The following is a 20,964-nucleotide window of genomic DNA, read 5'->3' as shown; positions in this document are numbered from 1 at the left end:
AGAAGAAATTTTTGTTTTATTATTTCTATCATGGACCTATCCGTTTCTGAAATAGTAATCCAGATTAAACACCATTCTCATTCCTCCCCCCCCCCAAGAATATAGTTTTGGTAATTTATTTATGTGTATCTCACACTTATTGAAGCATTATTTCAACTCTAGGTATCAGTCCTTGCGAGAAGAAAAAGAGGAGGTACAAGGAAAAGGAGAGGTGAGTAACGCTCATGGCAGACGGGCTGTGAACTCACACAGATGATTTTGACTCAGGAGCCAAACTGAAATTCTTGCACTCCTGAAAGTACCAGTTGACAGCTATCTATTTCCCTCTGGTGGTGAAAGTTTGAATTTCATACAAATTTCCTGTCGATCGAAATGCAAACTAATCTCCCTTGTTAAAGTGGAGCTGTTGAGGACATCCAGCATTGACACAATCTGCTATTATACATGCAACAACAGACGTGGTACAACCTTTATATGTCAGCATCTGCCTGCATTCACTTCCATACACTGCATCCTCATTCATACACCTTTTTATTACTCATTAGATAATTTATCTCAATCTTCTATATATGTATTATTTTCTCTCAGTATGTGTAACACACACTCATCAGAGTCCAGTACTGTAACAATTATTATAGTGACGAGAGACGAATTAAACAACCACTCCATTCATCTTTTACCCCCCCCGATTGACACAGAATGAATAATGGACACAGTTTGTAGAAATATTGATTCCAGAACCAAACAAAGGTACACTCAATATTACTTACCACTAAATATGTCTTTGTTATCAGCATGGACTGCTGGCTATGGATACATTTTTGTAATTGTGTTCATTGAAATGATATGCTTGTTCCCATTAAGCTGATGTGACAGTCCTGTCTTTGTAACCAGCAAATCAGAGAGGTTAGCATTTAAATAACATAATAGGGGTCTATTTTAATGAAACAAAGTAAGGAAAAGAATACCCTGCCAAAATGAGACTAATACAAATGCTAATTCATTCAAAATATGTTAGGCTATTTGCTAATATGAAGTAGTTTATAAGAACCAGCCTAGAAATTCATTCTGTAAATTGCCCATGTAACAGAAACACAAAAATACCTATTTACAAATTAAATATAAAATTGTAACTGTATAGACAGATGTATCAGTGCAGTGAACACAAATCACATCCAATTTAAGACATAGCAAACATTCACCAGTGATTAAAAAGGACCTAATTTCTGTTCATGCCAAACACTGATGGACCAAGGTGGATTTTAAAAGCTGAATGTTAGCTCCTGTGAAAATACAGTAAAAAAAATGCTGTCTCAAAGGTTGATATATCTCTCAGTTCTCAAGATGTCTGGTCCACGACCCATAACAGAAGAGCTTTGTGAATAAGCGACACTGAACTTCTGGGGTAGGAGACTTCAGTCACTGCATTAAGTATTCTCTTAAGTATCTCTTAGGCTACTGTGGTGGAAATACTTGCTGTTTATAGACTTTTGACTGAGTCAGGGGAGGAGGTCTAGAAGGGAGGAATGATGACATCATAGGGTGGAAACAGGATGAGAAACCAAGCAGTTACAAGATCAGTATGGTTTACCGGTCAAAGAGCTGGGCTGCTCAGCTGAGAAGCACCTGAAGATACTGTCACTGATACATACTGAGAACATCAATTCTCTCATATTTGTCAAGAAATATTTGCAAATATTCAAGTTTCCATGTTTAACGGAATCAAAATTCAGCCCAGCACAACCCAACCCACAACTGACCAGCATAGCATGCTTAACATGTCTTACAATGCAATAAAAGCCATCTTAAGTGGAGACTGTCAACAATTTATTTGTTCTTTCATATAACTATATTGGAGCTGAGATGAGACAACTACATAACATTCATATAAGGACATAATGACACATAACCACCAGAACAGGAGTCCATAGATATTACAGGCAGACATGCGTCACTCTTTGGCTACCTTTTAATAATCTTTTATGTGGAGATTGACTTGAGTATTTTATTTCATACAAGGTGACAGGCAAGGCCTTTAACCTTATTTATGATAAACGCTAATGGATGAGCATTATCTTCACACGAAGCAGATCTCTTCATTAGCAAATCACGGGTTTAAGTGATTACCAAATCAACTGGCCTCACAGTAGCATAAAATACTGATGTGGTTTAGACTAGTAAATATTCCACCAATTGTCAAGAGTTATTCACAACAGAAAAACAGTCAAGGATGCTAGTTAAAACTAGCATTTCCTCATTAGCTAGCTACAGTTAAGGAGCGTCATGTTCTGGTAGGTAATACACTATTGCAAAATAAATAATTGGTTTCACAATTTATTTTGATTGGCGTCGACAGATCGTAGACATTAGATTAGCCTAGCTAGCATGGGCACAGCTACTTTTGCTCCTCTCAGCTGGAGTTGATCTCAGGGTGGCATCCCAGTGCACTTTGAGGTGTGAGGAAAGGTGATGAGGCCGGCTGAAGCTCAGGGGGCAGTGCGGGCAGGAGTACGGCCTCTCCCCTGTGTGCGTCCTGACGTGAACCTTCAGGTGGTGGATCATGCGGAAGCTCTTGCCGCACTCCTGGCAGCTGTAGGGCCTCTGTCCTGTGTGACTGCGGCTGTGTTTGCGCAGGTCGCCCGAGTTGCTGTAGGTGCGCTCACAGTCGGGACAGGCGTATGGCCTCTCCCCAGTGTGAGTGCGCCGATGCTTGGTCAGGTCACCCGACTGGCTGAAGCTCTTGCCGCAGTCACCGCAGCAGTAGGGTTTCTCGCCAGTGTGCGTGCGCTGGTGTGTCTTCAGGTGCTGCACGCGATTGAATTGCTTGCCACAGGCAGTGCAATGGTAGGGCCGCTCACCTGTGTGTGTGCGGAGATGCTTCTTCAGCACGGCTGCCTCGCCGAACTTCCGACCACACTCGCCGCACTGGTGGCTCTTCTCCTTGCTGTGCACCCGCTGGTGAGCCCGCAGGTTGCCCATAATGGCGAAGTCCTTGCCACAGTCAGGACAGCGGAAGGGTTTCTCCCCGGAGTGTGTGCGCTGGTGTGTCTTCAGGTCCGCCTTATGGGTGAAGCGCCGAGCGCACTCGCTGCACACGAACGGCTTCTCGCCCGAGTGGGTCAGTCGGTGGGATGTCAGGTGGCTCATCCTGCCAAATTGCTTGCCGCAGTCGGGGCACTTGAAGGGCTTGACGCCAGTGTGGATGCGCACGTGTTTGGCCAGGGAGCCCCTCTCAGCAAAGCACTTGCCGCAGTCAGTGCAGGTGTATGGCCTCTCGCCTGTGTGCGTGCGCATGTGCACACGCAGGTTCTGCGTGGTGCTGCAGGTCTTGCTACAGACGGAGCAGAGGAAGTTGCCATCGGCGGTGGTTGTGGGCCCCGTTTCCGCTTTGGTCTCAGAGCCGGGGCACACGTGCGGCCCACCAGAGGTGCCAAGGCCCTCCCCGCAGCTGGCACAGGTCAGCCGGCCATCCCGGCACACAGTGGCCAGCTGGTGCCACTGTTTGCAGTGCTTCTGCAGGCTGGCCAGGTAGTGGAAGCTGCGGGGACACTGTGGGCAGGGGTGTCGCTTCTGCGGGGGGGTGCTCGGGTGCTGACAGCGCACGTGGACGGCTAGCTGGCGGCGCAATGGGAAGCCGAGGCCGCAGTCGGGGCAGCAGTGCCTCTCCAGGGCCTCTGGGTTGCTTTCGACTTTGGAGGCTCGGCTTCTGAGGAGGGCCTGGTACTGCAGCTGGTGGGTCCATTTCAGGTGCTTCTCCAAGTAGGAGGAACCAGTGAAGGAGACGACGCAGTGGGGACAAGGGAAAAACTGGGGAGGGGACTCTGGAGGTGACACCCAGCCGAGGATTTGGAGAAAAAGAGTAGGAGAAACAGAATAAATAAGAAGGAATGGATTTGAACAACCGCATAAATTAAGCATGCATGATTGTACATTCAAGTAGAGTGTTGTCCCAGTGCTGAGAAACACGCGAGCTATATCAACAAGTATGAATCAGGCTGGGAACTTTATAGAATATATTTGTGAGAATCACTAAATATTTGCTAACTCCCCCCTCAAGCCCCCAACCCCAGACACATCTCACCGCTGTCAGTATGGTGCTCATCAGAAGCTTCTTCTCGATCCCCCTTGAGATCTGGTGACCCATCCCCCAGATCCTCTTCTTTGACCCCAAAACATTCATGTTCTTTCTTGGCCTTTCCAGTCCGGCATTCAGAATCCAGAATGGGTTCGGTTTTAATCAGGATCGATTCCTGTTTGGCATGAATGAGATCTGGCTCCAATTTACTTAAAACAGGCTTGATGTCTTGGGGCCTCAAAATTTGTTTCTTGCAGTCACCTTTCAACGCTGTGCCTGAATCCAGGGACTCCGTTTCCACATCGTCTTCCTTTATCTGAATGCTGTGAACTTCAACTTCATTTTGTTCATCCTTAATGTGGACGGTCTCCTGTTTAATGGAGGCAGGGTCACTGTGGTCCATATCAGTATGACAGCGAGAAGATGCACATGGACCAAAACCTTGTTCCTTTTTAATTAACCTGCCCAGCTTATGGGCTTCACAGTTATAACTTGACTTGATTTTGACAGCACAGAGTTTGGAGCCGCTTCTCATTTTGTTATCCATGCTCACACTCCTTTTAATCAAAGCTTGTAGGCCACAGAACTTTAAACTCCCAAGTTTATGGTATACAGCTTGAGGCAAAACGTCTGCTTTTCAATTTTATCTAAAAGAAAACAGCAAGGGGCACATGAAAGGATGGACATTTTAAATCGTATTTTAAATTTTGCATTATTTTCCAAACTTTTGTGAACTACATGAACACCATTTTAGGCAAGTCAAAGAAAATGTTTTCATTTTCTGTTGTACAATCAGCCACACAGTTCTAATTCACACTCAACCAGTACTCGATCTGGCGAAACGTACTTTGATACTTATCGTAAGCCTTTTCCATGGCTAATCGACTTCACACTCCATGGAGCTATAGTACTTCCTACCTAGAGTGCTCTAATTAGCAGGACAGCATAATCAGAGAAAGTAGAAAGTAAAAAGCACCGATTTGCTTCCGAGCTGCACTGATAGGTGCAATCACTTTAATTAGTAAACGCTTTAAACAGGATGCCATGCTGTCCGTAAATAAGTATATGACTACTTGTGGCTGCCAGGATATGCAGCTCACGATCGGATCAATAGCAAGTAGCTTATGCAAGCTCAGTGGCACTCGGGCGTCCAGGAAACACTTACCAGGCCTATTAACGTTGGAGACTCCTTGTGATTCATCTTTCGATCGCTGTACCGGTACAGCTCAGAAACACGGAAAGGAGAGCAGCCAAACGACTAGCTAAAGTATTAGATGGCAAGCCGTACAAAACCGATTTATAGCTAAGTGTAGACGGTTGAATATTTTACGTTGCTTATCACGCTTTATAAAGACGGTAACATCAGAAGGGCTCATTCACTAAGTTTACTTCATGAAATACACAGGGCTATCTTTGCAGACGGTAAAAACATTACCCACCACAAACCGGAAGAATGATGCAAACTGATTGGGATTGACAGCCCACGCGGCCAATCAGACAGCAGACGGTTCACGCGAGGGCACAGAAATGGGACATCGTGATAGGTCAGAATGTTTCTGGGCCAATGCCCAGATTGGACAACTAGCTAGATCAGACTGTGGCGTTCAAAGCAAATTGTTTAAAATATTTCACACGCCAATGTCATGATTAATTTTAGAAGCTTACAAATGTTCCAGATGAAAAATAACTGTTAACGTAACGGAGGCCAAGTCACGACCCCTTATATTTCGGAAATACAGACATCAGTACCACAAAAAGTCGTAATCTCATTTTAATATTGTGACAGACTACAAATTGAACCGCGTTTAATGGGGCTTCAGCACATTCGACTTTTAAATAAAAAGGAAAGAAGCATTATTAAAATAAACGGACATGAGTTCCATTAAGTCCCAATGTCATCAATGAGGCGGACAATGTACGTGCCACTAAAGGAGTGCAAAATGTCAAATCAAATTTCATCACATTCCACCCGGCATCTTTAACAGAAATACACAGAATGAACAACATATATGAATATCACTCGGATACATTTGTCAGTAATGTTTAATAAGAAAACTGACTTCACAAAGCAAATGCTCACCCATCTTTAAATGTAGGTAATCTGCTACTTTTTGTCTGAAACAAAATTGTAAATGATTATTTATGCATTACACATGTCTCCAAAACACTGTACTTCATGCAGTAACAGAGCCATGAAGTGATATAAGCCTACTGTTTGGTTCAATTACATCATAGAGTGTTGTGCAAGTAATATCGATCACAGGTTGCAATCCAGGATTAAATGAGAGCGCTCGTACAGCACAGTCAACGTTTAGACGTACAATAAATAAAAAAATTAAATATAACAATCTTAACAGACAATACTGAAGGTTCTCTTCTAGTGTTTAAGTCAGTTGCTTTCTTTCTTTAATCAGGAGCATTTAATAAATATTACTCCAACCTACAGAACCCCTAATCATACCAGGTTGCAGTCATTCCAAAGTTTATCCCTGACTTTAAATGAGGCAGTTATAAAGAAATCTTCCGAATATTCTGTTCTTAACTGCAGCAGTGAAACATGCAGAGCAAGCAGTCATTTAGTATAAAATAATGACATTTTTATGCATAAATAAAAGACCTCCACAAAAAGGCATAAAGCGGGATTGACAGATAGCGAAGGTTTCTTCTGGACCTTCCGACAGAGAATGGCGCGATGTGTGAACAAGCCCAAAGCTGCAAAGGCAGAAATCTAACCTCACTCACTTTACATAATAACTCGTATCACAAAACTTCAGCCATCAATGGAACCATTGCCAAAAAGCAAAGTACAACTGGTGACTCAATATACTTGAGACAAATAACACATTTTGTCTACAAGAAAAGGCCAAATGCATTTGAATGAAAAGCTCCTAGATCATTATAATGTGAAAACAGACGTCATTTCACATCACTTATGTTTCATAGTAAAGGTGTAGTACTGCACACATGCGCCACCTTTAATGACTGACATAATTTCTCTAGGGTTTCACAAAAAGGCTGTATTCTCATACCTCTAGGTAAAAAAAATTAGCCTAATTCTATAAATATTGATATTCTCAAAGGCATAAGCTCTCAGTTCTCACTTAAATGTCCATTTAACTTTGTTGGTGTGTTTATCATGTCAGACTGGTCACCATGCACCTGTGTTCTCCCTGGAGCCAAATCGGCAGCACTCTCATGATTGTCACTTTCATAAATAAAGCACGTTGGTTCTCATTCCCTTCATATACTACCATACCTTCTCCCGTGGCCTCCCACTGGCTGTCCACCATGCTTTTGCCTCTCCTCTGGCTACTGGGTGATTCCAATGTGATCAATCAGAGATAGTTTGGTTGGGGAAATGTGAAGTATTGTGACAGTCAAAACACAAGTCAACCTCCTATAATACATTATATACAAACAATCAGGGGTCTCATTGAACTGGCCCATACAAGTCAGCATATACTGCCCATCGTCTCTTCATCATCATGACCTTCATCACCACCACGTATCTCCCATCGTCCATCCCTCCTTTCCAATCAGTCATCTTTGTATTCTTCCTTCCCATTCACATGGCCATGGTGGTGAGATGCTGGTGGCCCAGGAGTCCCTTGCGGCCACCGCCAGCCCCCGGGTGGGCCCCCCCACTGCCGTGGCCGCAGTACTCCTGCAGATTCTGCCGTAGCGTGACCAGGGCCGAACCCAGGCAGGCCCGATTGGGTGCCAAGATGCCTCCAGGCAGCTGGATAAGGAGCGTGGCCACCCCAGCCATGCCATCGTCGGTGGGCTCCAGAGTGATGGGCCCCACTTTAAAGGAGGAGTAGGAGAAGCCCAGGAGCTGCGAGAGGAAGGGGTCAGAGCGGCAGAAATGCTGGTAGCCGCTGTGGGAGGATGGGTGGTGCTGCAGGTGCGAGGAGGGGGTTCCTGCCAAGGTGGGAGCATAGTGCTGAGTGTTCAGGTAGTGGAGGGGCAGATGCTGGCCGCTGTTGCCCCCGCTGAGGGACAAGTGGTGCAGCTGGTGACCGGCGGGGCCAGAAGCGGGGTCGTGCTTGTAGGACACACCCCCCGGCCGTCCACGCGGTCCCATCATGACTCCGCCCAGCTTGCCCGTACGAGCGTGAGAGATAGAGATGGGGCCGCCAGGCATGCCGCAGGATGGTAGGTAGATCAGCTGTGGCTCCTCAGGCTCCAGGTAGACTGTGAGTTTGGCGAAAGGCCGGGATGCCATCTTCGTCATCTCCTGGATGTGTCGCCGCTGCTCCCGCCGGAAGTCCAGGAACTGCTTGACCTTCCAGAGGAGCACGCAGACTGACAGGAAGAGGAAGAAGCAGGAAAAGAAGACGGAGAAGAAGACAAAGAGGTCAATGTGGGCCTGGTCCTGGCGGAGGAACAGGAGGCCCTGGGACTGGCCATCATGAGCCTCGGTGCCGACGCCCCTCAGGACAATGTAGAAGCGGCTGGACTTGAGTGAGTGCACCTCGTGTGGGAAGGTGATGACCACCCTGTCACGCACACCACGCACGATGAGCACTGTCTGGGGTTTCCACACAGTGATGTAGGAGATGAGGCCCTGGGCCCGTTCCTCGCGGATCTCCCGCTCTGCAGCCGGCGACTTGGCCTGCAACTGGAGTGGAGTGCTGGGGAGTGGTGGTGGGGAAAGACCCGTGCTGGAGTTGGTGTAGAGCTTTATAGGAGACGGGGGTACCTCCCCCCGAGGCGCGTCGTCCTCGATCTTCACGCTGTGAACGCCCGTTTGCCGGTTCACCTCCACAATGAAGGTGTCGTGCGAGTTGGAAACGTAGACCTCCACCTCGCCAAAAGTGACGTCGATGGTCACACGGATGTCCACGTTGGTGAACTTGGGCTGGGCCGCGAAGAAGACTGTGCGACCACGTGGCAGGTTGCGGATGTTGGGCTCATGGAAGCAGTTGGACTGCGAGGTGGGGTCGAAGCAGCACTCATGGTCCACGTTGAACTGCCGGTAGCACTGACGGCCATTCACCGGAGTACCATTGAAGGAGTCCTTGCATTTAGCACACTGGACAAAATGGGGGGAGAAAAGCAGGCAGGCTGTGAACAGCTATGGCACTATATTAAGGCAATGGGTATTGAAAAATACTGAGTGATAAACCACATTAACAGAAAACACTATGAAAAGGTACTATGATTACTGATGGTGGTGCTGTTGGGTCAACCCATTAGGCGACAGGTAGCCACTTAGGACACTGACTCAGCAAGTCCATGTGACTTCTTCCTGTATGGTAGTGGTTCCCAAACTTTCTCTGCAGGCCCCCCCTTTTCTAGATAGGAACATTATTGAGCCCCCCCATTCAAACTACACAGGTTCAGATTCAAACTATTTGTAATAAAGTTTGCCTTTTCTAATTGAGCGAAAACAAATGCAATTACAAAATACAAATGGCGCAATTTCACAACTGTGGGAGAAAAAAGAGCAAATAAATTAAAAATAAAAGTCCAGCATAAGTTTGAAATTATGCAAATGCAGATTTAACATTCCTGTTAATATTCATTGGTGTACATAAATTAAAGTTTGTCTTATGATTACCGCATTTTGTTTTTAATGATAACCGCAGGTTTCAGCCTATACTATAGCGCAAAACAACACTAAATCATACTCATTAATTGATAGTCTCCCTGCACTTCATGTAGAAAATTTTAAACATCGTTGTTCATGCAAAACATCGTCACACGTCACCATGTCACATGGTACAAAAACCTTGCAAGAGCAAGATGATTTAAGACAGATCGTACAGCACCTCTCAGCCGGCTGAACAAACTGGAACAGTGTCCATGACGACACAACTTTGCCCTTATTGGCTGAAGAACGTGACGTTTGTATCCCAGGAAGTTCCGATTCGTAATCTGCTATTTCTCTCGAATATCACGTAAAGCAGTGAGAACTGGTTTTCAATTAATTTACCAGGTAAAATAAAGTTTAAATAAATTACATAAATGCTCTAATAGTACACGTAAGTTAGTGGTTTATTTATTGTTAGCTACTGTAGAATTGCGCTGCTTTATTTGTTTAATCATCCAGTATGTGAAGAGATTATTTTAGGGTGGCACATGCCCCTGAGGCTATCCCATTGGTGTGCCCCTCCGCAATACCTCTGCGTCCCCCAGTTTGGGAACCACTGCTATATGGTATGCAACGAAGTACTTGCACCCCCTACAGTGCCATCACAGAACAGTTAGGCAGTGAAGGGTGCCTCTAGAAGTACTTGCACCCCCTACAGTGCCATCACAGAACAGTTAGGCAGTGAAGGGTGCCTCTAGAAGTACTTGCACCCCCTACAGTGCCATCACAGAACAGTTAGGCAGTGAAGGGTGCCTCTAGAAGTACTGGCACCCCCTGCAGTGCCATCACAGAACAGTTAGGCAGTGAAGGGTGCCTCTAGAAGTACTGGCACCCCCTGCAGTGCTGGCAAAGAACAGCTACGTGGTGTAGGGTGCTGCTGGAAGAACCAAGAGGGTCTAACTGCAGACTCCTGTAGAGTGGAGCTCCACCCGAAATACGCCACCTCCACAGGAAACACGTGATCTTTAAGGACTTAAAGTGAAGCTCCGGTTAGGGTTAAGGTTAAGGTTAGGGTTTATTCGCTGTAACAGAGTTTTTTTTTTATTATTGCAAACAGAACAATTACAAAGTTTCACTTAAACATAAGAGCAGAAAAAGAAAAGAAATATGTAACATACAATGTCAGGGGTTCATAACACAAACGACCAGCTGAGAGATAAATCACACAAACCTAATAGAAGAGCATATATTCACCGTTTTGAATGCTTTTGCATTTTGGGAATATTGTATGGATGATAGATATTGTTTGGTTTCACAAATGAAGTGTTGAAAGGATGGTTTTGTATTAGAGAATTTTGTCTTATGAATATGAAATTTAGCTAATAATATTAATAAATTAGTTATATAAAATTGATCTGCTTTATTCACTGGGTATTTGTAGAAACCAAATAACATCTTTTCAAATGAGAACGAAAAATCATGAAGAAAATAGGACATTAAAAAAATCAGTGAATTCTTGCCAGAACTGACTAGAAAATGGGCAAGACCAGAAAAGGTGCAGAACATCTTCATCTTGGAGGTTACAAAATGAACAATTAACATTAATATCCTTTTTATATCTTCTAAGAAAAGAGTTAGTAGGATAGAACCGATGAATAATTTTGAAAGAAACCTCTTTCACTTTGTTTGTCAACAGAAATTTAGAAGGTAGAGTCGAAATCCTTTCCCAGTCCAGGTCACAATTGTTTTTTTTTTTGTACTTGGAAAAACAGATCCTTCCTACAGAGGTGACAGCTGGCTCTAGTGGCAGTGGGGTCAGGTCCCTGACCACTGAATCTTTGAGAAGCATTAATACACCAGCAGGAATGGCATCAAATAACTTAGCCTGACTTGCGCGTGGCACGGGGAGTATTTCAGAGAATACCACCATGGTTGTTCTGCTTCTAAGCTTATTGGCGACTTCTATAAATTTATCCTGCAGAACAGCCCTCCTACCCTTGCCTATGTCGTTGGTGCCAACATGCACCACGACAACTGGATCCACCACAGCTGGGGCCAAAAGCTTGTCCACACGATCTGGAAGGTCTCCTACCTGGGCACCAGGCAGGCAAGACACCGTACGGGACCCTCTATCACGCGTGCACACATAACTGTCTACTCTCCTAATAACTGAATCCCCCACTACCACAACCTCCCTCTTCCTGGGGGGAGGGGGCTCCTCAGTGCCCAAGGGCCCACCAGCCTCCCCAGTCCCTTCCGGCTCTAAAGCTGGAAGCACCTGAAACCTGTTAGACACAGTCACCTCAGGTGGTGCTGCCTCTGTAACGTGTGGACGCCTTTTCCTGCGTCTACGACCTACGGTCACCCAGCTCTCTTGACCTCTCTGCTCTTCATTCTCCCTCCTCCCCGCTAGTGGCGTACACACCAGCTCCCTAAACGGCGTATTAACTAGCTCCTCTAACTCACTGTTGCATTGGATGAGAGCCAGTTGCTCCTCAAGGTCGCAAACCTTGACCATGAGTGAGTCCACTAGCTTACATCGTGCGCAGATGAAGTACGACTGGACACTAACGTCCAGAAGGGCAAACATCTTGCAAACGCAACACTGAGCCGGCCCCATAATTAACTAACTCACTATGACCCCATACTCCCAGCCCAGTAAATTTATATAGTGTATTTAACTATAAAGATTAATTTGCGTAACAATAAATGCAGTAAAGTGCTGAGTACACTAAAATAAGTTATTACTTGTGTTAAAACGGAACTTAATTATTATTGTTATTTAAAATTTTAAACCTGATAAATTTACTACTACTTACCAGAAGAACTTCTGCCTGAACCAAGTATGAACTAAAAACAAAGCGAAATCAAAGTTGCTCTTGGGAGGTCGAAAAACCACAAAAACCCCCTCACAGCAGGCTACTGCCGGAGCGGGAAAAAAGTAGAAAATGTCCTCCCGGCCCCGACTGGCGACCGAGCAAAGCTCAGGAGCAACTGTCCTTTTCCGGCGCTGGGTAACGATACCGACGTTAGATATTATTAGTTATTATTCACTCCGCAGGTGTTTGTTACGGAGTTAAAGGCGGACAGAAAACGCCACTCACGCGACACCCGCAGCTCACTGTCGGTAATAATCGCGCTGTTAATTAACAGACAGGACAGACAAGCACTCACGCCGACCGAAATAAGAACAATAAATAGAAATAAAACAGCCACCAACGTAAACTGATAAAGCACACAAACACTCAAAATATACGTTCAAAATACATTCGAAACACTCCAAAAAACAATCACAAACAATCTCTGCAGCTCAACACCACTCTCTCGCAGCAATCCCAGCAATTTTGTGTTTTTTGTAGAATTGGAGCGAAATTAAGAGAACATCAAGGATTGATTCCTGCCAATAACAATACCAAGATAGGTGATGGAGTCTTTCACTGGAATACCAGCAATAGAAGGATTAGTACAGTTTCTAAGGGCAAAAAGTTCACATTTCCCAATATTTAAATGAAGGCCTGAAGCATTAGAAAAAGACTTAATTATGTTGATGGCTGTTGTCACCTGAGAAGAATCTTTTAAAAATAGAGTAGTATCGTCCGCCAACTGACGTATAACAATTTCTCTGTCTGCAAATGTTATGCCTTTCAAGGGACTAAGTTTAATATAATCACATAGGAGTTGGGCACAGATCAAAAATAAGTATGGGGAAATAGGGCAGCCTTGCCTGATACCTCGGTTCAGATCAAATCTAGGAGAAGTACCTGCATGCAATTTAATGGAGCAGTTAGCATTATTATATAATGTTGTAATAGCTTTTATAAAGAAGGGGCCAAAGCCAAATTTGTTCAAAGCCTTAAAAATGAAGCCATGTTCAATAGTATCGAATATTTTACGAAAATCCACAAATAATATAAAATTATTGTCCTCACAAAAATCTGAATAATCAATTAAGCCTAGAACAAGCCTAATGTTATTCGATATCTGTAACAGAGTTGAGTCACGTTTCCTGTGGAGGTGACATATTTCCATCTGCAGCTGGACCCTTCTCAGAAGAATTGGCAGCCTTGCCTTTTTTTTTTTTGCAAAAGAAAAAATAAATTTTCTAAATATAGAGATAAGTAAACTCTGGTATTTTTAATTTTGACAGTATATTATTTATAAGTACCTTGAGTCCACTTTGCATACATTTGCCATTGCTTAGTTCGTTTGTATTAAACAAAGTCATCCATATTACTTGACATCCATTACGTGTTTTATTTTGGAGGAGGGGGTTGGGGGGCCGTGAAGCGTGCCTAGTAGAGGTCGACCGATATATCGGAGAAAACGGTAAGGCTTAAATTCTGATCTTTCAAAGACGTATTTAATTGGTTTGCTATGAAATGTTGCTTTAAAAGAAAATGCGAGTGCTTTTGAAAGAGAACGCGAATTACGCTGTCGGGAACTGGCGTAATGATAACGAGCCTTCAACCAACTGTAGCTTACAGGTAACGTTAAGGATCATTGATTCTGACAGTTTTGTGCGCTTGTTGGTGGGCTCACAGAGGTTTTTTTTAATCGTTAAAAATCATTTTAGTTGTTAAAATTTTAATTAATACCATAGCCCGATGTTATCAGTTCTGTTTTTTTTTCTTGTATCGGAGAGTTTCACTCTGTGTGTGTGGGGCGGAGCAGGCAGTGTGTGAAAGTTGCGTTACTCTGCCCCGATCACAGAGCTGCTAAGAACAATACATGGCGGAAAAACTGTTTGTTCGAAAGCGTGGTTACCATTCACTTCAGCTGATGCCGACAATGGTCCTTCTGTGTAACTTGTTTGCATCTGAGAGCGGAAATTCGAACAATGTGTCAGACATCTAGATAAAAAGTGCACGACTTTGCAAATTTCCTTATTAAACATGTCTATCCTTTATACGGTGTTGGAGTCGAACTCCGCCGGGTCCATTGATGAGAAGAGATTCACTGCACAGTCGAGGAGTAGTTGCAAGTCACCAGTTTATTCTCTATTCAGATTGCAATCAGGGAGCAACCATCTGACATACATTCAGCATGTACAGAAAGAAGCTCGAACCATACGTGTCGGTTCTGGGTCTTTATAGGCCTTTTGGGGTGTGGCCCCCCTTTTCTGTACTTTTCCATCTACGTGACTACAACATATTTCGACATTTGCTCTAGTTAGCCAGTGAGTACATGTTCCCCCCTCCCCCCTTTATGTTATGCAAAAGTTAAAAGAAGCATTGGATATCTGATGGGTTCCTGTCTTCCTGCTGTCTGGTACGAGGTCATCTTGACCTGTTCTCTTGCTGTCAGTTCCTGATTTCTCCCAACTGCATGGAGTGAGATCACCCAATCCTGCAGGCCTAGTATCAGTTCCCATTTTTAGTGTCTGCATTATATTAGACACTGTGTTATTAGAAATTAGTAAATTAGTATTTGGATTATTGTATAATTAACCCCTCAACAGGCTTATCCGTCGACAACGTCACAATCACTAGGGGCTTACGTTGTCCTTTCATACAAGGCTGTGTAATACGACAAAGTTATTTTATTTTCTGCGATCGCTAGATTCTAATTGTGAATTTGGCTTGTAAACTGTCTGCCTGCTAACAACATAAACATGTTAGTGAAAGGTTTTGGGCCTTGTACACTACTCATCATACCATGATGCACTTAGGTACTAGTGTTTTTTTTCTTTCAAAATGTATTAGAGTGTATGTAGAGTGTATAGCATGGAGTACTGGAATTGTAGAATGAATTGAAGATGAAGACATTATAATAAAAATAATAACTTTGCATTTTTTCTTCTGATTTAGTAAATGTTGTATGATGGCTGAACAAAAATCTAATCCTGGGAGTACCAACAACTTTCAGTGAGGGATGGGTGGGGCGAGGAAGACTCGGGGACTGGATTCATATTATGTCTAGTAAAAATGCAATTGCAGATATCTATAATTGTATTGTGGATATCGGTTGACGAGTAGATAGGATGCCGTTTTAACATAAAATGGGTCCATTGACTATCCACAATTAGCGTCACCTCGCTCCACTTTCGTATACTGCTGCTGTACCAGACCAGTTCACACCCTGTGTCTGAAGCATGACTGACCCAGAAATAAACCATTTCTACTTGAATGTGGATTTGTTTGCTCATTTATTTTGATGCCAGGCTAAAGTTCAAGCTAAAATTAAAATATGATGCAGGTTGTTTTCATTTTTGGAGACAGCGGTGAGCAATTTCCTTGGAGCGGGATTAAAATTGACCTGAGAGGGGGGTGATAATGAGCGAAGCGGCTGTGAGTGGGGGGAGCTGGAGGAGCGTACGGCTCCGTGAGCGATGAGCTCCACTTATATGCTCTGGTCAAAATGATGCATTTTGTGAGTGAATGACTGTCCCATGCACTGACTGCGAACACCTGACAGCCCCTCAACACACCACTTGCCCTAGCTGTCTTTCTGTTAGCAGACCCTCTGGGTGACCAAATCAAAAATGAAACTGGAGCAAAACTGGTAAATCCAGCTAATATTGATTTAGAAAGAAAGACGATGTGGATATCTGAAATGACAATTATGGATAGGAAGAATGTCATTGTGGATATCTGAAATGCTCTTTTTGACCAGGAAGAATTGAATTAAAGATATCTGCAATACATATCCAGTCTAGTGATTAAATGTTAAAACGGCTTGCCATAGTGCCTAGGGCTCCACCTGGGCTCTGACCGGGAGTACTATGCCAACTACAGACTTCCTGTTCTGTGTGTATTGTTGCCACATCCCCCATCACCAAGCAGCAACACTCAGACAAATCAAGGTACCATGTCCCAGTAACACTGGCTGAAAAGTGATACTCCCAGTCACGTTCATTCACGCACCTGCTGCTTGTAGCAGTCCTTCCTGTCGCTCTGAGAGCTGGTCAGGCAGGAAGCAGTCTCTGTGTTGTTTTGGCAGGGGCAGCCTGTGCCATCATGCTCGTTGCAGGTGTCTGCATGGCCGTTACACTGACACCTGCGGGACAGGAGGAGTCATTGCAGCACATTAACCCCAACTGGCCCATTTCCCCACGTGCTGCCAAGGAAGGTTTACATTGTCACAACAGAGAAGTGGTTTTAATGATCAGAACTGCTAACAGGTCATAGGCTTTGCTCAGTCTGCATTTTTAATTGCAATTTGTTTTGCGATTTTGCAATTTATTATCCAGTTTTCTACATCATAGTTTGTGTTACCATATTCTAGTCAAATCGGAAGTGTAAAATGTTCATTGTATATTGATACATTTTCAAAATGAGACATCACCTACTGTTTATATCGATATACTTTCACCGTGCATTAAAATGAGGGCCTTATTAAAGATTTAACAGACTAATAGTATTCCTTTCCTGGCTGTAAGCAACATGAGAACTGAGGTTGCGATGTTGCACAGAATCCTAGTGTTTACAGCTAAAGGCTGACACATTTTTGTGTTTTGGGTATCAGACTGGTGCCATCTCTAATGATTGTACATACCAGTGACTGTATCTCATCCACATTTTTTCCTCTACAGTTCTTGTGCCCAGCCAGAAATAGCAATTTTATGCGATCATGAGCCAGCAGAGTTTTAGTCACTCTCATTTGCTTCAGAGTTACCCACAACACTTGAAGAGCCAGATAATTAATGACATCCTCATAACGGACAATGGGCAGCTCACAACCACTTTGCTCTCAGTGAGACTGTCGCAGCCAATAGAATCCAGTTCCTGGACAGAATGGGGCACAGCCCAGCCCACACTCACTTTTCACACTTGCCCTGCAGCAAGAAGTAGCCGCTGAGGCAGGTCTCGCATTTGTCCCCCACGCTGTTGTTCTGGCAGTTGACACACACGGCACTGACCTCCGTGGGGCCCTCCATTACCCACTGTGTGATCTGCAGGGAAACAGTGGACAGGGGTACTGTCAGGAAAAAGGGGGAGAGACGGAACGGTGTACGAGGTGGAGGGAGCTGGGGAAGGGAGGAAATCTGCCCCCCATCTAGATGGCGCTCTCTCTACACCACCATAGTCCTCATGGGGGTCTGACTAGATCTCGTCTTCTGCCAGGTTCTTACAATGTTTAGTATTGTATAACAGTGGTGAGTACTAAGGGCAGCACAGTGGCTAGCACTGCTGCCTCACACCTCTGGGTCTTGGGTTTGAGTCTCTGCCATGGCTCCATGTGTGTGGAGGTTCTCCCCCTGTCATTATGGGGTTTCCTCCGGGTACCCTGGTTTGCCCCCACAGTCCAAAGACTTGCTGAGGCTAATTGGAGTCACCAAATTGCCCATAGGTGTGCATGTGACTGGTGTGTGAGTGTGCCCTGTGATGGGTTAGTGTCCCATCCCGGGTTGTTCTCTGCCTTTTGCCCATACCCTCCAGGACAGGCTCCAGACAACATGAATAGAACAAGCTGTTATAGAAAATAGATGGATGTTTAGCATTGTATAGTGCTGTACAATCCTTGCTCCCATAGTACTTTGCACAGTAACTTTTGTCACTGGACAATCAGCCTGGCTGTAGTTAGTAGTTAGCTCCTTGAAAGCTGCATGACTGTGGTGCACTGCGCACAAAGCATCTGCTAAAAAAATACATTAAACTATAATGTATATACTATATAATATAGTGTAAGACTCATAGAGCAGATGAGAGAGACCACTTAAGGTATTTTTGAACATGTTGCACGGAAGCATAAAGATTGGGGGGGGGGGGGGGTGACACGGAGGCTGCTGGGCTGAGCTGCCTACACTCTCAGGGTCCAACGGGAACTCTCTGGGATGCTCCAGCGCCTGCTTGTGCTCCTCCCGGGATAGGCACACAGCACTGTTGCCCTGGCAGAACTTCCGGCAGGGCTGGCACATGCCACCTCCCAAAGCTGAGCCCACAAACAGCGGCTTGCATTTCTCACAGTGCTGGCCCTGGGGGGAGGGGATACATGTGGAGTGGGATCATGTCAGCAGAATACTTCAGACCGCATGTGTGATGTCAGCCGGGCTCAGCCTGAAGGGGGTGGGGCGTGCTCACCATGGTGTTGTTGTGGCACTCCAGACAGACATCGGGCTGGGTCAGGCTGGCGCAGTCACTGTGCTTATTGCAGCGGCACTGCGCCGAGCAGCTGTCTCCGACGAAGCCGAAATGGCAGCGGCACACGCCCGGTGACACGCAGGTGCCGTTCACGCAACCCTGGCTGCACACGGGCTCGCACTGGCCCGACACGCTGTGGGGAGAGCACAGAGTCACTAACCCTAACCCAGCCCGCACAAATGGTTGCACTGGTCCGACACACTGAGGGAGAGCGCAGTGTTATTAACCCTAACTGTAACCCCAACACTGATACTTGCACTAACCCTAAAACATGAGGGAGGGTTGTACCTGCTGAGCACGTAGCCCTGCCTGCAGGTGCAGTTGTAGCCCTGCGGCTGGTCGTGGCAGTCCTGCGTGCTGTTGCAGTGGTGGTGCCCGTTGGCGCACTCATCCTCCTCTGGGCAGTGCAGAAAGGACCAGCTGCTGTTCCACTGTGGGCAGACGTCCTCACTCACACCTGAGGGAAGCAGGGAGAGAGACAGGGAGGGAGGGTCACGCTGGGTTTCCTCAGGTAAACTGACCAGTGTATGCCTGCATGCCTGAGTCTGAGTGCCCGGCCACGGCCCCCCAACCTCGTTACGGACGCATGTCTGGATGGGGCCAGGCTCACCAAGTATGTGGGTGGATATGCGGGGATAGGTGCCTGGTGCTGTAGCCTCACACCTCTATGGCCAAGAGTTCGAATCTCAGTTGTATGTGTGTGGAGTCTGCATATTTTCCCCCTGCTGTACAGGTCGCCACTGGATAATCGGGCTCCCCCCCCCCCCCATAGTTAGTGAAAACACTGTGAGGTGAACTGGTCACTGTGTGCCCTGTGATGGACTAACATCCCATCTGGGGAGTCCCCAGCCGTGTGCTTCCTGGGACAGGATTCAAGTTTGCTGAAACCCTGAACCGGATAAACTGCTGGAAGAAGGATGGAAAAGAACAATTGCTACAGTTTGAAAAACCCATCACTGTCAGCGTCTGTGGCTTATTAAAGAGTCCAATGGAGTGTCAATTATCTGGAACACAAAGGTTAATCTGTACAGCAAGAACAGATTTCTCAGCCAACATTCTTTGACTCTGAAGGAGAAGAAAGACTAAAGTGGTTCAATGCTTGTGATAATTAGTTCAATTGAGTGCTTCGGAGGCTTTGCCAGACTTTTTGCCATTTTGCACCTCTCTGCTTACACAGAGTGATGACTGACCCCTTCGTGATCCAATCAACTTGCACACTATGCAGTGATCACTCCCGTCTCATACTCACCCTCCAGGCCACCATGCAAGCAGCGCCCAGCCCCGTTGCCCCCACGGGTGGCACACCAGCCGCACTGGGGCCTGGCAATGCACTGGGAGCACTGGGTGAGCTGCGAGCACTGGGGTGAGCAGGAGTCACCCCTGGTGAGCAAACGGCCACACTGTCCAGCCTCGCAGCGGAGTGGGACAAAGGACGGGCTCATGCACTGAGAACGGACGACAGAAAAGGGGGGGGGACAAGAGAAAACCGAGAGACATTATAATACGGAGTCATGACTAATGAGGCCGCCGCTGCTGAGAAACACACATTAAGCATGTGTGAGTCAGTGATCAGTCAGCAACACAGCTGCTGCCCCTGCCCCCCCCACCACGAAAAATCAGAGCAATGTCCCCACCCCTGCACTCTCCCACAATGAGTCAGAGCAACCCCTCCACCCCCCTCCGAGTCAGAGCCACGCACCCTGCCCCCCAGTTCGCTACCTTGATGAGTTGGAGCCACGCCCCATGCCGTCCCCGATTATAAGAGTCAAAGCCACGCCCCATGCCCTCCCCCACCATGATAAGTCAGAACCACGCCCCCTGCCCTCCTCACCTGCTGTAGGGCCACGCTCCACACGCATTGCTGCCAGCCGCCGTCGGAGCCCCGTGAGCCCAGGCAGAGGCTGCACGTGCCCAGGTGGTGGCATGGAGGAGGGCAGGGCAGTGGCGGTGATGACTCCACCTGCATGGGAGACACGTTGAGCAGGGCATAGCTGAAGCAGGTCCAGTCGTAGGTGGGGTTTACGCTGAGGATGCGGCGAGTCTCGCCTGGAGGGGGGCACAAAGAAAAAAAAACACACAGTAAGGCAATTCATCTCAGGGCTTGGACTGTTTCAAACAAAGTTACTTATTTAAGTAGCATTCTATACATAGATATCAGAAACAAAAAACAAAACAAAAACAATGAAACACAAAACAACAAACAAAACAAAATGGATCACTGTGGAAGCACACTCCAATCCACACCAGCCCATCTAGTTCTAGTCTATAGCATG

The 20,964-nt window shown here is 45.9% G+C and overlaps 2 protein-coding genes across 5 annotated transcripts in view; both read right to left on the bottom strand.

Annotated features, from left to right (window-relative positions):
• Window positions 1–1,107: 1,107 nt before the first annotated feature.
• Window positions 1,108–5,713, bottom strand: LOC111854817 (uncharacterized). Of its 4 annotated transcripts, none has more exons than XM_023833206.2 (3): window positions 5,241–5,713; window positions 4,082–4,722; window positions 1,108–3,821 (listed from the first exon to the last, which is right to left on the bottom strand). In XM_023833206.2, exons 2-3 carry the CDS (start codon window positions 4,620–4,622, stop codon window positions 2,377–2,379), a joined length of 1,986 nt encoding a protein of 661 aa, XP_023688974.2. In that variant the 5' UTR covers window positions 4,623–4,722; window positions 5,241–5,713; the 3' UTR covers window positions 1,108–2,376. The 4 variants fall into 4 exon arrangements, with proteins under 4 accessions (XP_023688974.2, XP_023688977.2, XP_023688976.2 ...); XM_023833209.2 differs by having other exon boundaries at window positions 4,082–4,445; XM_023833208.2 differs by having other exon boundaries at window positions 5,515–5,713.
• Window positions 5,714–5,833: 120 nt separating this feature from the next.
• Window positions 5,834–20,964, bottom strand: part of megf8 (multiple EGF-like-domains 8) — a 40,186-nt gene continuing 25,055 nt past the window's right edge. Inside the window, exons 37-44 of the mRNA XM_023833199.2 lie at window positions 20,523–20,737; window positions 19,941–20,136; window positions 18,980–19,148; window positions 18,632–18,824; window positions 18,355–18,525; window positions 17,372–17,502; window positions 16,475–16,607; window positions 5,834–9,110 (exon numbers count right to left, since the gene is read on the bottom strand). Coding sequence (XP_023688967.2) covers window positions 7,641–9,110; window positions 16,475–16,607; window positions 17,372–17,502; window positions 18,355–18,525; window positions 18,632–18,824; window positions 18,980–19,148; window positions 19,941–20,136; window positions 20,523–20,737 — 2,678 coding nt within the window. The 3' untranslated portion in view covers window positions 5,834–7,640. The remainder of the gene's footprint in view (window positions 9,111–16,474; window positions 16,608–17,371; window positions 17,503–18,354; window positions 18,526–18,631; window positions 18,825–18,979; window positions 19,149–19,940; window positions 20,137–20,522; window positions 20,738–20,964) is intronic.

The sequence above is a fragment of the Paramormyrops kingsleyae genome, chromosome 9 (genome assembly GCF_048594095.1).
Source record: "Paramormyrops kingsleyae isolate MSU_618 chromosome 9, PKINGS_0.4, whole genome shotgun sequence".
NCBI classification, from domain to species: Eukaryota; Metazoa; Chordata; class Actinopteri; order Osteoglossiformes; family Mormyridae; genus Paramormyrops; species Paramormyrops kingsleyae.
The sequence above is the reverse complement of the archived record's forward strand: the minus strand, read 5'-3'. Positions and strand labels throughout refer to the sequence as shown.